The sequence below is a fragment of the Oncorhynchus gorbuscha genome, unplaced genomic scaffold (assembly GCF_021184085.1).
Source record: "Oncorhynchus gorbuscha isolate QuinsamMale2020 ecotype Even-year unplaced genomic scaffold, OgorEven_v1.0 Un_scaffold_6656, whole genome shotgun sequence".
In the NCBI taxonomy this organism is placed as follows: domain Eukaryota; kingdom Metazoa; phylum Chordata; class Actinopteri; order Salmoniformes; family Salmonidae; genus Oncorhynchus; species Oncorhynchus gorbuscha.
In genome coordinates this window covers 1-15,000 of record NW_025750199.1, presented here as the reverse complement: position 1 = coordinate 15,000, position 15,000 = coordinate 1, and the positions used below count along the sequence as shown (strand labels likewise).

Below are 15,000 nucleotides of genomic sequence, written 5' to 3'. Positions count from 1 at the left end.
GAGAGAGAGAGAGAGAGAGAGAGAGAGGGAAGGAAGAAGGAGAGAGAGAGAGAGAGAGAGAGAGAGAGAGAAGGAAGAAGGAGAGAGAGAGAGAGAGAGAGAGAGAGAGAGAGAGGGAAGGAAGAAGGAGAGAGAGAGAGAGAGAGAGAGAGAGAGAGAGAGAGGGAAGGAAGAAGGAGAGAGAGAGAGAGAGAGGGAAGGAAGAAGGAGAGAGAGAGAGAGAGAGAGAGGGAAGGAAGAAGGAGAGAGAGAGAGAGGGAAGGAAGAAGGAGAGAGAGAGAGAGGGAAGGAAGAAGGAGAGAGAGAGAGGGAAGGAAGAAGGAGAGAGAGAGAGAGGGAAGGAAGAAGGAGAGAGAGAGAGAGAGAGGGAAGGAAGAAGGAGAGAGAGAGAGAGAGAGGAGGACATTAAAACAAGTTGACAGAAATCTAATTTCAGGTCAGAGAGCATAGTGGTGCGACACGCTGATTTAGGGTCAGAGGTCAAGCTTTAAGGTGTACCTGTGGTCTTTGGGGTCACAGTGGATAGCCTCAGAGAACATGTCCACAGCCTGAGAGTACTGGCCCTGCTTAAACAACTGAATACCCTTCTGGAGGAGAACACACACACATACAGTGTTAAACTGGGGTCATTTCAGTGAATAGAAATAATCATTCTGAGATTGTGAGATTGTGTTCATGTCACCTGTTAGTGAAGCTCCTTCTTCTTCACAGGGTCTGAACTCTCCACCTGAAATGAGACAACTCAGTTAACACTGCCTCTGTGCGTGTGTGTGCGTGTGTGTATCCAGCCCTGCGCACCTCGCTGGTCTTAGACTCGTTCTCCTTGTTCTCTCTAGAGGCGTGGCCTGCACTGGTCCTGGCTTTGGGTCTGATGTGACTGGCAGCGTTGGCCACAAACGCACTGCGGACGTCCCACTCTGGCTCCTAGAGGAGGAGATATCAACCAAAACAGCACCCTTATAATGCACTGCTTATGACCAGGGCCCATAGAATCATATAGCTCTGGTCAGAAGTAGGGCATTATATAGAGAATGGGGTGTCATTTAGGCCGCAGATATAGTAGACAGAAAGAGACAAAGAAATTCTTTCTATCATCCTATATCTATTTCTCTGGTATATCCTCCCCTCCATATCTCCCTGCCTTCCATGTCCTTCCTCCCTCCCCTCCCTCCTCTGGGAACCGGACAGGGGCTGGCGGTTGCTCTTGTTCCCAGACACAGCGAGAGGAGGCGTGGGCTTGTTCTTGGCAGGAGGTACTACCCTCTCTACCTCCTCCTCCTCACTTTCACTCTGGGACTCTGACGCTCCCTCCTGCTCAGCATCCGCGCTCTTCTCCTTCTCCAGTTTCTTTCGTTCTTTCTGTCTCTGTAAAGAGAGAATGGTAAAAGGTGTGTTGAGGGAGGGTAAGGAGGACAGAGATGATGATGATGATAGGCGGACCAGGTACGACAGAGATGACGATGATGATAGGCGGACCAGGTACGACAGAGATGACGATGGCAGGCGGACCAGGTACGACAGAGATGACGATGGCAGGCGGACCAGGTACGACAGAGATGACGATGGCAGGCGGAACAGGTACGACAGAGATGACGATGGCAGGCGGAACAGGTACGACAGAGATGACGATGGCAGGCGGACCGGGTACGACAGAGATGATGGCAGGCGGACCGGGTGATGGCAGGCGACCGGTACGACAGAGATGATGGCAGGTGGACCGGGTACGACAGAGATGATGGCAGGTGGACCGGGTACGACAGATGACGATGGCAGGCGGATCGGGTACGACAGAGATGATGGCAGGTGGAACAGGGTACAACAGAGATGATGGCAGGTGGACCGGGTACAACAGAGATGATGGCAGGTGGACCGGGTACGACAGAGATGATGGCAGGTGGACCGGGTATGACAGAGATGATGGCAGGTGGACCGGGTACGACAGAGATGACGATGGCAGGTGGACCAGGTACGACAGATGACGATGGCAGGTGGACCGGGTACAACAGAGATGATGGCAGGTGGACCGGGTACAACAGAGATGATGGCAGGTGGACCGGGCAAACAGAGATGATGGCAGGTGGACGGGTACAACAGAGATGATGGCAGGTGGACCGGGTACAACAGAGATGATGGCAGGTGGACCAGGTACAAGAGATGACGATGGCAGGTGGACCGGGTACAACAGAGATGATGGCAGGTGGACCGGGTGGACCAGGTACAGAGATGAAGATGGCAGGCGGACCGGTGGCCCAAGTACGACAGAGATGATGGCATGGCAGGCGGATGATGGCGGGTGGACAACAGAGATGATGGCGATGGCAGGATGATGGCGGATCCGGGTACAACAGAGATGATGATGGCAGGTGGAACAGGGATACAACAGAGATGATGGCAGGTGGACCGGGTACAACAGAGCAGAGATGATGATGGCAGGTGGACCGGGTACAACAGAGATGATGGCAGGCGGATGATGGCAGGTGGACCGGGTATGACAGAGATGATGATGGCAGGTGGATCGGGTACAACAGAGATGATGGCAGGTGGACCGGTACGACAGAGATGATGGCAGGCGGACCAGGTACAACAGAGATGATGGCAGGTGGACCAGGTACAACAGAGATGATGGCAGGCGGACCAGGTACGACAGAGATGACGATGGCAGGTGGACCAGGTACGACAGAGATGACGATGATGGCAGGTGGACCAGGTACAACAGAGATGATGGCAGGTGGACCGGGTACAACAGAGATGATGGCAGGTGGACCAGGTACGACAGAGATGACGATGGCAGGTGGACCAGGTACAACAGAGATGATGGCAGGTGGACCAGGTACGACAGAGATGATGGCAGGTGGACCGGGTACAACAGAGATGATGGCAGGTGGACCAGGTACGACAGAGATGACGAGGTGGATGGCAGGTGGACCAGGTCGGGAAGATAGGGACCAGGCACGACAGAGATGACAGAGACAGAGATGATGGCAGGTGGACAGGGAGGTACAGGTGACAGAGATGATGGCAGGTGGACCGGGTCAGAGATGATGGCAGAGATGACGATGGCATGCGGATCGGGTACACAGAGATGACAGATGGCAGGCGGATCAGGTACAACAGAGATGATGGCAGGTGGACCGGGTACAACAGAGATGATGGCAGGTGGACCGGGTACAACAGAGATGATGGCAGGTGGACTGGGTACAACAGAGAGATGGCAGGTGGACCGGGTGGCCAGAGATGATGGCAGGTGGACCGGGTACAACAGAGATGATGGCAGGTGGACCGGGAGATGACAGAGATGATGGCAGGTGGACCGGGTACAACAGAGATGATGGCAGGTGGACCGGGTACAACAGAGATGATGGCAGGTGGACCGGGTACAACAGAGATGATGGCAGGTGGACCAGGTACGACAGAGATGACGATGGCAGGTGGACCGGGTACAACAGAGATGACGGCAGGTGGAACAGGGTACAACAGAGATGATGGCAGGTGGACCGGGTACAACAGAGATGATGGCAGGTGGACCAGGTACGACAGAGATGACGATGGCAGGTGGACCAGGTACAACAGAGATGATGGCAGGTGGACCAGGTACAACAGAGATGATGGCAGGTGGACCGGGTACAACAGAGATGATGGCAGGTGGACCAGGTACAACAGAGATGACGGCAGGTGGACCAGGTACGACAGAGATGATGGCAGGTGGACCAAGGTGGCCAGAGATGATGGCAGGTGGACCAGGGACCGGGTACAACAGAGATGATGGCAGGTGGACCGGGTACAACAGAGATGATGGCAGGTGGACCGGGTACAACAGAGATGATGGCAGGTGGACCGGGTACGACAGAGATGACGATGGCAGGTGGACCGGGTATGACAGAGATGACGATGGCAGGTGGACCGGCTATGACAGAGATGATGGCAGGTGGACCGGGTACAACAGAGATGATGGCAGGCGGATCGGGTACGACAGAGATGATGGCAGGTGGACCGGGTACGACAGAGATGACGATGGCAGGCGGATCGGGTACAACAGAGATGACGGCAGGTGGAACAGGGTACAACAGAGATGATGGCAGGTGGACCGGGTACGACAGAGATGATGGCAGGTGGACCGGGTACGACAGAGATGACGATGGCAGAGATGATGGCAGGCGGACCAGGTACAACAGAGATGACGAGATGGCAGGTGGACCAGGGTACGACAGAGATGACGATGGCAGGTGGACCGGGTACGACAGAGATGATGGCAGGTGGACCGGGTGACAGAGATGATGGCAGGTGGACCGGGTACGACAGAGATGATGGCAGGTGGACCGGGTACAACAGAGATGATGGCAGGTGGACCGGTACAACAGAGATGATGGCGGCAGGTGGACCGGGTATGACAGAGATGATGGCAGGTGGACCGGGTACGACAGAGATGACGATGGCAGGTGGACCAGGTACGACAGAGATGACGATGGCAGGTGGACCGGGTACGACAGAGATGACGATGGCAGGTGGACCGGGTACAACAGAGATGATGGCAGGTGGACCGGGTACAACAGAGATGATGGCAGGTGGACCGGGTGACAGAGATGATGGCAGGTGGACCGGGTATGACAGAGATGACGATGGCAGGTGGACCGGTACAACAGAGATGATGGCAGGTGGACCGGGTACAACAGAGATGATGATGGCAGGTGGACCGGGAGATGATGCGAACAGGGTGAACAGAGATGATGATGGCAGGTGGACCGGTACAACAGAGATGATGGCAGGTGGACCGGTATGACAGAGGAGATGGCAGGTGGACCGGGTACAACAGAGATGATGATGGCAGGTGGACCGGGTACAACAGAGATGATGGCAGGTGGACCGGGTACAACAGAGATGATGGCAGGTGGACCGGTACAACAGAGATGATGGCAGGTGGACCGGGTACAACAGAGATGATGGCAGGTGGACCGAGTACAACAGAGATGATGGCAGGTGGACCAGGTCAACTCTATTACGTCATTAATTATTCATTCATTAACAATAATTACAGACATTTCTTAATGACTATGTAGCAACAATGTTACTGTAGTAATGACAGTGTTATTACAGGTTACACAGGTAGAAGAGAAACTTCATTTGAAGTGTTACCAGGTTGATTATGATGTGGTATAGGTCTGACGTAGTACAAGTGTGTGTGTGTTCCACTCACCTTCTCTTAGCCCTGCGTCTCTCTGCTCCTTCTGGTCTTCTCCTCCTCACTCAACTCCTCCTCCCCACTCAGGACCTCTCCACCCGCAGCTGGACCTGGACCCCTCTTCCTCCTCTTCCTCCTCCCCACTCCATCTCCTCCTGCTCACCTGGCACATCTAGAAACACACATAACCAGAGATCGAACACAAATGAACCAAAGAAAACACTTTGGTGTTTGTTTAGTGTTACTTTTGTAACATGATCTTTACAGATTGGTCTCACTGAGAAAGTTAGAGACTTTGGAGGAGGAGAACAAAGAGAACAGAGAGGAGAAAGAGACAGAGGAAGAGGAGGAGGAAAAGAGGAGAACAAAGAGACAGAGGAAGAGGAAGAGGAGGAGAAAGAGAACAGGGAGGAGAAAGAGACAGAGGAAGAGGAGGAGAAAGAAGAGGGAGGAGAAAGAGACAGAGGAAGAGAAAGAGAACAGGGAAGAAAGAGACAGAGGAGGAAGAGGAGGAGAGGAGGAGAAAGAGAACAGGGAGGAGAAAGAGACAGAGGAAGAGGGAGGAGAACAAAGAGAACAGAGGAGAAAGAGACAGAGGAAGAGGAGGAGAACAGGGAGGAGAAAGAGACAGAGGAAGAGGAGAACAAAGAGAACAAGGAGGAGAAAGAGACAGAGGAAGAGGAGGAGAAAGACAGAGGAAGAGGAGGAGAAAGAGACAGAGGAGGAGAACAGGGGAGGAGGAGACAAGAGGAAGGGGAGGAGAAAGAGACAGAGGAAGATGAGGAGAACAAACAGAGGAACAAGGAGGAGAAAGAGACAGAGGAAGAAGGAGAACAAAGAGGGGAGAAAAGAGACAGAGGAAGAGGAGGAGAAAGAGACAGAGGAAGAGGAGAACAAAGAGAAAGGAGGAGAAAGAGACAGAGGAGGAGGAGAAAGAGACAGAGGAAGAGGAGGAGAAAGAGACAGAGGAAGAGGAAGAGAGAGAACAGGGAGAAAAGAGACAGAGGAAGAGGGAGGAGAAAGAGACAGAGGAAGGCAGAGGAAGAGGAGGAGAAGGAGGCAGCAGCCCAGATATATCCATGTTTGAATGGATTCTGATTCTTTCCAGGGATACACAACATCCTGAAATATATGTAGATATTGTTGTTAGAAAGAATACTATATTTCCCTTGACGTAGTGATGCTGAATGTAAGAAATGTCTCAACATACCCCACTCTCCCCTACAGGTTAGTCTCATTGAGATGGGGACTGGAGGGAAAGGAGAGGGAATAAAGAGGACAGGGAGGAGACGAGAGAACACAGTACAGTGCACATGCTGCTAGAGATTCTCCTTTGTTCTTTGGGTGGAAACATATTGGACCAGTGGATCCATACAGGAAGTGTATCGTTGCCTTACCAACAAGAAATGAGACTCTTCCCCTCCACCCAACACACTCATAGAGTACATCCCAAATGGCACCCTATATTATTTAGTAAACTATTTTGGGTCATGGTCAGAATTAGTGCACTATGTAGTGCACCACTTTTAACCAGGGCCCATAGTGTCAATAGTAGTGCACTACCTAGGGAAAAGGATGCCATTTAAGAAGCAGCCTAGACCTATTGGTGCTGCGCCTGGCAGGGTCCATAGTATTCCTGCACACAGGGAAGCTGCCTACAATGGTTTCATTCTTTATTTCCATCAGCGTCCTTGTTTCTGGCTTATTCACTCAAGCCTCACAATCAGGAAACCGCTCGCCTGGTGGATCCAGCCTGATCGCTCATTCATTCAGTTTCATTTCAAGTGAAACACATTTGAGTTCTGGGGAAACTTTGAGAAACTGATTGAAGCTAGAAGGTACTTCCTGAGCTCTTCAAATAAGAAACTAATTTCCGTGTCAAAACTTTTCAGTGCCCTACTTAACAACCCTCGTCTAAACGGCTCATATTAGTTTGTCTTTTTTCATCCCATTTTTACAGAGCCTGTTAGAATGAAACGATGACTGAAACACGACTTACTTAGAAACAAGCCGTACCGTCTACACTGGGAGTCAGGAAGCAAGTACAGGGAGTGGATCTTTAATAACTAAACAACGAGAGACACGCGTAGTGTACAGACATGGAACACAGAGTCAATAACGCCTGGGAAGGAACCAAAGGGAGTGACATATAGAGGGAAGGTAATCAGGCAGGTGATGGAGTCCAGGTGAGTCTGACGAGGCGCTGATGTGCATAACAATGGTGACAGGTGTGCGTAATAATGAGCCTGACGACCTCGAGCCCGGAGAGGGAGTATACGTGACACAAGCAGCAACGGTGTTGGACACAAAACAAATCTGGTGCGAAATGAAAACCACATGTTGTGAATCTGGTTCCCAAGGCCATCAGAGAAGCTGTTTATCTTACACTACTTTGATAGGGAAGGACTGTACCTCCCCCTCTCTCTCTGCCATGCTCTCAGTCTCTCCCTCTTCTCTCTCTGCCATGCTCTCAGTCTCTCTCTCTTCTCTCTCTGCCATGCTCTCAGTCTCTCCTCTCTCTTCTCTCTCTGCCATGCTCTCAGTCTCTCCTCCCTCTTCTCTCTCTGCCATGCTCTCTCAGTCTCTCTCCTTCTCTCTCTGCCATGCTCTGTCTCTCCTCCCCTTCTCTCTCTGCCATGCTCTCAGTCTCTCTCTTCTCTCTCTGCCATGCTCTCAGTCTCTCTCTCTTCTCTCTGCCATGCTCTCAGTCGCTCTCTCTTCTCTCTCTGCCATGCTCTGTCTCTCCCTCTTCTCTCTCTGCCATGCTCTCAGTCTCTCTCTCTTCTCTCTCTGCCATGCTCTCAGTCTCTCTCTCTTCTCTCTCTGCCATGCTCTGTCTCTCCCTCTTCTCTCTCTGCCATGCTCTCAGTCTCTCTCTTCTCTCTCTGCCATGCTCTGTCGCTCCCTATTCTCTCTGCCATGCTCTCAGTCTCTCTCTCTTCTCTCTCTGCCATGCTCTGTCTCTCCTCTTCTCTCTCTGCCATGCTCTCAGTCTCTCCTCTTCTCTCTCTGCCATGCTCTGTCAGTCCCTATTCTCTCTGCCATGCTCTCAGTCTCTCCCTCTCTTCTCTCTCTGCCATGCTCTCAGTCTCTCTCTATTCTCTCTCTGCCATGCTCTCAGTCTCTCTCTCTTCTCTCTCTGCCATGCTCTGTCTCTCCCTATTCTCTCTCTGCCATGCTCTCAGTCTCACTCCTTCTCTCTGCCATGCTCTCAGTCTCACTCCTCTCTCTGCCATGCTCTCAGTCTCACTCCTTCGCTCTGCCATGCTCTCAGTCTCACTCCTTCTGCCACTCCTCTCTCTGCCATGCTCTCAGCCTCTCTCTGCCATGCTCTCAACCTCATCCTCTCTCTCTGCCATGCTCTCAGTCTCTCTCTCTTCCATGCTCTCAGTCTCACTCCCTCTGCCATGCTCTCTCTGCCATGCTCTCAGCCTCTCTCTGCCATGCTCTGCAGTCTCACTCTCTCTCTCTCTCTGCCATGCTCTCAGTCTCACTCCCTCTGCCACTCCTCTCTCTGCCATGCTCTCAGCCTCTCTCTGCCATGCTCTCAGTCTCACTCCTTCTCTCTGCCATGCTCTCAGTCTCACTCCCTCTCTCTCTGCCATGCTCTCAGTCTCACTCCCTCTCTCTGCCACTCCTCTCTCTCTTCCATGCTCTCAGTCTCTCTCTCATTCAATGGGTTTTATTGGCATGGGGAACATACTGTATATTTACATTGGGTTTTATTGGCATGGGAACATACTGTATATTTACATTGGGAACATACTGTATATTTACATTGCGAACATACTGTATCTTTACATTCAATTGGAAACATACTTTTACATTGGGTTTTATTGGCATGGGGAACATACTGTATATTTACATTGGGAACATACTGTATATTTACATTGGGAACATACTGTATGTTTACATTGGGTTTTATTGGCATGGGGAACATACTGTATGTTTACATTGGGTTTTATTGGCATGGGGAACATACTGTATGTTTACATTGGGTTTTATTGACATGGAGAACATACTGTATGTCTATATTGGGTTTTATTGACATGGGGAACATACTGTATGTTTACATTGGGTTTTATTGACATGGGGAACATACTGTATGTCTACATTGAGTTTTATTGGCATGGGGAACATACTGTATGTTTACATTGGGTTTTATTGACATGGGAACATACTGTATGTTTACATGGGGTTTTATTGGCATGGGAACATACTGTATGTTTACATTGGGTTTTATTGACATGGGGAACATACTGTATGTCTACATTGGATTTTATTGGCATGGGGAACATACTGTATGTTTACATTGGGAACATTTATTTTACATTGGGAACATACTGTATGTTTACATTGGGTTTTATTAGCATGGGGGACATACTGTATGTCTACATGGGGTTTTATTGACATGGGGAACATACTGTATGTTTACATTGGGTTTTATTGGCATGGGGACATACTGTATGTTTACATTGAGTTTTATTGGCATGGGGAACATACTGTATGTTTACATGGGGTTTATTGGCATGGGGAACATACTGTATGTTTACATGGGGTTTTATTGGCATGGGGAACATACTGTATGTCTACATTGGGTTTTATTGGCATGGGGAACATACTGTATGTTTACATTGGGAACATACTGTATGTTTACATTGGGTTTTATTGACATGGGGAACATACTGTATGTTTACATTGGGTTTTATTAGCATGGGGGACATACTGTATGTCTACATGGGGTTTTATTGACATGGGGAACATACTGTATGTTTACATTGGGTTTTATTGGCATGGGGACATACTGTATGTTTACATTGAGTTTTATTGGCATGGGGAACATACTGTATGTTTACATTGGGTTTATTGGCATGGGGAACATACTGTATGTTTACATGGGGTTTTATTGGCATGGGGAACATACTGTATGTCTACATTGGGTTTTATTGGCATGGGGAACATACTGTATGTTTACATTGGGTTTTATTGGCATGGGGACATACTGTATGTTTACATGGGGTTTTATTGGCATGGGGACATACTGTATGTTTACATTGGGTTTTATTAGCATGGGGAACATACTGTATGTTTACATTGGGTTTTATTGGCATGGGGGACATACTGTATGTTTACATGGGGTTTTATTGACATGGGGAACATACTGTATGTCTACATTGGGTTTTATTGGCATGGGGAACATACTGTATGTCTACATGGGGTTTTATTGACATGGGGAACATACTGTATGTCTACATGGGGTTTTATTGGCATGGGGGACATACTGTATGTCTACATTGGGTTTTATTGGCATGGGGACATACTGTATGTTTACATTGGGTTTTATTGGCATGGGGACATACTGTATGTTTACATGGGGTTTTATTGACATGGGGACATACTGTATGTCTACATTGGGTTTTATTGACATGGGGGACATACTGTATGTTTACATTGGGTTTTATTGGCATGGGGACATACTGTATGTTTACATTGGGTTTTATTGGCATGGGGGACATACTGTATGTCTACATTGGGTTTTATTGGCATGGGGACATACTGTATGTCTACATTGGGTTTTATTGGCATGGGGACATACTGTATGTTTACATTGGGTTTTATTGACATGGGGGACATACTGTATGTCTATATTGGGTTTTATTGACATGGGGACATACTGTATGTTTACATGGGTATTGTGGGAACATTATGTTTATTTGGGTTTTATTGACATGGGGGACATACTGTATGTTTACATTGGGTTTTATTGGCATGGGGACATACTGTATGTTTACATTGGGTTTTATTGGCATGGGGACATACTGTATGTTTACATTGGGTTTTATTGGCATGGGGACATACTGTATGTTTACATTGGGTTTTATTGGCATGGGGACATACTGTATGTTTACATTGGGTTTTATTGACATGGGGGACATACTGTATGTCTATATTGCCAAAGCAGGTGAAATAACAAAAGTGAGAAGAAACTAATTGAACAACTTCAACAAAAACTATTAGAAATGACAAGTGAACGCTCACTCAAAAAAAGGTTGATAAAATATAGACAATGTAAGTGTTATTATCAGCTATGTTTTAGTAATGTGCAAATAGTTGTAGTATGAATAGTGGGGGACGATAAACAGATAAATAGTGGTGGTATTTATAATGCTTTTGTGCTCCACTGGCTGCCCTTTTCTCATGGCAACGGCCACACATCTCGCTGCTGTGATTACACACTGGTATTTCACCTAGAAGATATGAGTGTTATCAATGCTGGATTTGTTTAATTCGTTTTCAAATCCTCTCTCTCTCAACAAAACAATGTCAATAAAAAAAAAAGAATGCCAGAAGACCTGAAACCAAACAGAGGGCTAAAGGAATATGTTTGCCTTGTGATTCCACCTCGGTCAGCCTGTGAGGTGACGGCAGCCAGAACAGATGTTCAGAGACGGAAGAACTGGGGTGCGTCCCAAATGAAACCCTATCCTCCACCACTCCCCTATGGCCCCTGGTCAAAGGAAGTGCACTAAATAGGGAAATGGTGCCATTTGGGACTCAGACTTACAGAAGGATCCCTGTAAGTCCAGAAATAGAACCACCACTGACCAACCAGCAGCAGGCCTGTCGCCTGGGCCTGAGGAAGGAAGAGAAACTCTATCTGTTTGGCATTAGCAGCCAGACGCAAACACACCCAGAGAGGGGCAACGGAAGAGAGGAGGAACGTGTGTGTGCCTGTGTGTGTGTATGCATCCGTGCGTGTGACCTCTGGGACCCAACAGGCCTATAAGTAATAGGATGTTATTTTACATTATGTAAAGGCCTCTGTGTTCTTCCCAGCAGAAACAGTTTGTACGTGTATTTCTGTGATGTTTGTTTGTTTTGGTCTTCGGCAGGTGTTTTTGTGGCTGTACGGGCGCACAACGTTTCACAAGGCAAACTGAAGTCGACACCCCTTCATCGGTTATTGGTCAACAGTAGGGATTCTTCAGTGAAGTGTCTTCATCACTTCATTTATAGAACACTCATTTATAGAACATTCATTTATAGAACACTCATTTATAGAACACTCATCATTTATAGAACATTCATTTATGGAACACTCATTTCCTAGCGGTTAAGGGCATTGAGCCAGTAACCGAAAGGTCACTGGTTCGAATCCCTAAGCCGGAAAGGTGGAAAAATCTGCAGTTCTGCCCTTGAGCAAGGCAGTTAGCCAACAACAAGGCAGCCCCCTGCACCTCTCTGATGCAGAGCAGTTGGGTTAAAATGTGGAAGACACATTTCGGTTAAATGCATTCAGATGTACAACGGACTAGGTATCCCCTTTCCCTTCCCCTTGAAAAATACTGCACCAAATATCTTAGTTAAATGTACTATTGTTTGACTAAGATCTCCTTACCAAAAAAAAAAGTCCAAATGAATGACAGATTTCATGAGTTCGATGAATTCTAACTATTTTGAGGAAGTGTATACTGGCTGCGGCGACTCAAGATGAACAAAACGTACTATTGCCGTTTTCTGTTTCTTTTAAGCAACAGTCTTTTAAGGGAGTACGTGAGCACACTCGTTCAGTTCGCCTGGCAGAGTAGGGCGCCAGCTGAATCAAAGCATGCCGAAGCCCTATCGGCCCTGGGAAAAAGTAGTGCACTATAAAGGGAACAGGGAGCCATTTGAGATGCGCCCAACTCAACTCCAACCATGACAAATATACTCAAACAGCCTCAAACAACCTCATCTTGACGCAAGTGTTAAACCATGTGTGGAATGAGATATTCTCAATCTTCATAATGGAGTAATCAAGCTGCAAAGTTAGCACAGGAAAAGGGCCTGATCCAACCAGTATGTTTGCTTCTCACAAGGACAGAGAGCGAAGCCTGCATGCCGTTGTCAGCACTTCTGACTGGCTGGCTGACTGACATCTGGGCTCTTGTTCCGTAAGGTGAAACGTTCAGAACATTGCAGATAGAAATGCAATGAATAATATAGAGCATGACTTATTCGACATGATAGATAGACAATCATATCTACACAATGCATTTCTATCGGAACATTCTGAAATGTTGGGTTACCTCGGTCAACAACGGCTCACTCCCCTTAAACACACAACGGCTCCTCCCTGGGTCATGTTCAGTTGTCACAAAACTGGGGAAACTTTTAGAAACTGGAAGGTACTTCCTGATCTCTTCAAATAAGAAACTCATTTCAGTTTCAAAACTTTTCAGTGCCCTACTTAACGACCCTTGTCTAAACATCTCATATTAGTTTATATTAGTTAGTTTTGTGTCTTTGTTTCCATCAATTCTTACTGAGCCTATGTTAGAAATAAACATTGACTGAAACACAACTTACACTGCTAAGAAACAAGCAGCATCATTGTCAGAAAACCACCCTTCTTTCTTGTGCGATATGAAAACCATGTTGTGAATCTGGTTCCCAAGGCCAGCAGAGAAGCTGTTTGTGTTACACTACTTTGATAGGGAACAGAAAAATGATGGGAAAGGACTTTACCTCCCCTCTCTCTCTCTCTCTCTGCCATGCTCTCAGTCTCTCTCTCTCTGCCATGCTCTCAGTCTCTCTGCCATGCTCTCAGCCTCACTCCCTCTGCCACTCCTTCTCTCTCTGCCATGCTCTCAGTCTCTCTCTGCCATGCTCTCAGTCTCTCTCTGCCATGCTCTCAGTCTCTCTCTGCCATGCTCTCAGTCTCAGTCTCTCTCTCTGCCATGCTCTCAGTCTCTCTCTGCCATGCTCTCAGTCTCTCTCTCTGCCATGCTTCTCATGCTCTCAGTCTCTCTCTGCCATGCTCTCAGTCTCACTCTCTGCCACTCCTTCTCTCTGCCATGCTCTCAGTCTCTCTCTGCCATGCTCTCAGTCTCACTCCACTCTGCCACCTTCTCTCTCTGCCATGCTCTCAGTCTCTCTCTCTGCCATGCTCTCAGTCTCACTCACTCTGCCACTCCTTCTCTCTCTGCCATGCTCTCAGTCTCTCTCTCTGCCATGCTCTCAGTCTCACTCACTCTGCCACTCCTCTCTCTGCCATGCTCTGTCTCACTCACTCTGCCACTCCTTCTCTCTGCCATGCTCTCAGTCTCTCTCTCTGCCATGCTCTCAGTCTCTCTGCCATCCTCTCTCTGCCATGCTCTCAGTCTCTCTCTCTGCCATGCTCTCAGTCTCTCTCTCCACTCCTCTCTCTGCCATGCTCTCAGTCTCTCTCTCTGCCACTCCTTCTCTCTCTGCCATGCTCTCAGTCTCTCTCTCTGCCACTCCTCTCTGCCATGCTCTCAGTCTCTCTCTCTCTGCCATGCTCTCAGTCTCTCTCTCTGCCACTCCTCTCTCTGCCATGCTCCAGTCTCTCTCTCTCTGCCATGCTCTCAGTCTCTCTCTGCCACTCCTCTCTCTGCCATGCTCTCAGTCTCTCTCTCTCTGCCACTCCTCTCTGCCATGCTCTCAGTCTCTCTCTCTGCCACTCCTCTCTCTGCCATGCTCTCAGTCTCTCTCTCTGCCACTCCTCTCTGCCATGCTCTCAGTCTCTCTCTCTGCCACTCCTCTCTCTGCCATGCTCTCAGTCTCTCTCTCTCTGCCATGCTCCTCTCTCTGCCATGCTCTCTCAGTCTCTCTCTGCCACTCCTCTCTGCCATGCTCTCAGTCTCTCTCTGCCATGCCATGCTCTCAGTCTCTCTCTGCCACTCCTCTCTCTGCCATGCTCATGTCTTCTCTGCCACTCCTCTGCCATGCTCTCAGTCTCTCTCTCGCTAATTCTCTCTCTGCCACTCTCTCTCTCTGCCATGCTGCTCAGTCTCTCTCTGCCACACCTCTGCCATGCTCTC

General features: G+C 48.6%; 1 protein-coding gene across 1 annotated transcript; it reads right to left on the bottom strand.

Annotated features, from left to right (window-relative positions):
* Positions 1-685: 685 nt before the first annotated feature.
* On the bottom strand, positions 686-5,293 carry LOC124029519 (stress response protein NST1-like; the record flags this gene model as incomplete). Its single annotated transcript, XM_046341203.1, is given in 5 exon segments — positions 686-727; positions 799-926; positions 1,164-1,365; positions 5,188-5,218; positions 5,220-5,293. Coding segments are annotated over 5 exon segments (477 nt in total), but the record flags the coding sequence as incomplete, so codon positions are not given.
* Between the last annotated feature and the right edge of the window lie 9,707 nt (positions 5,294-15,000).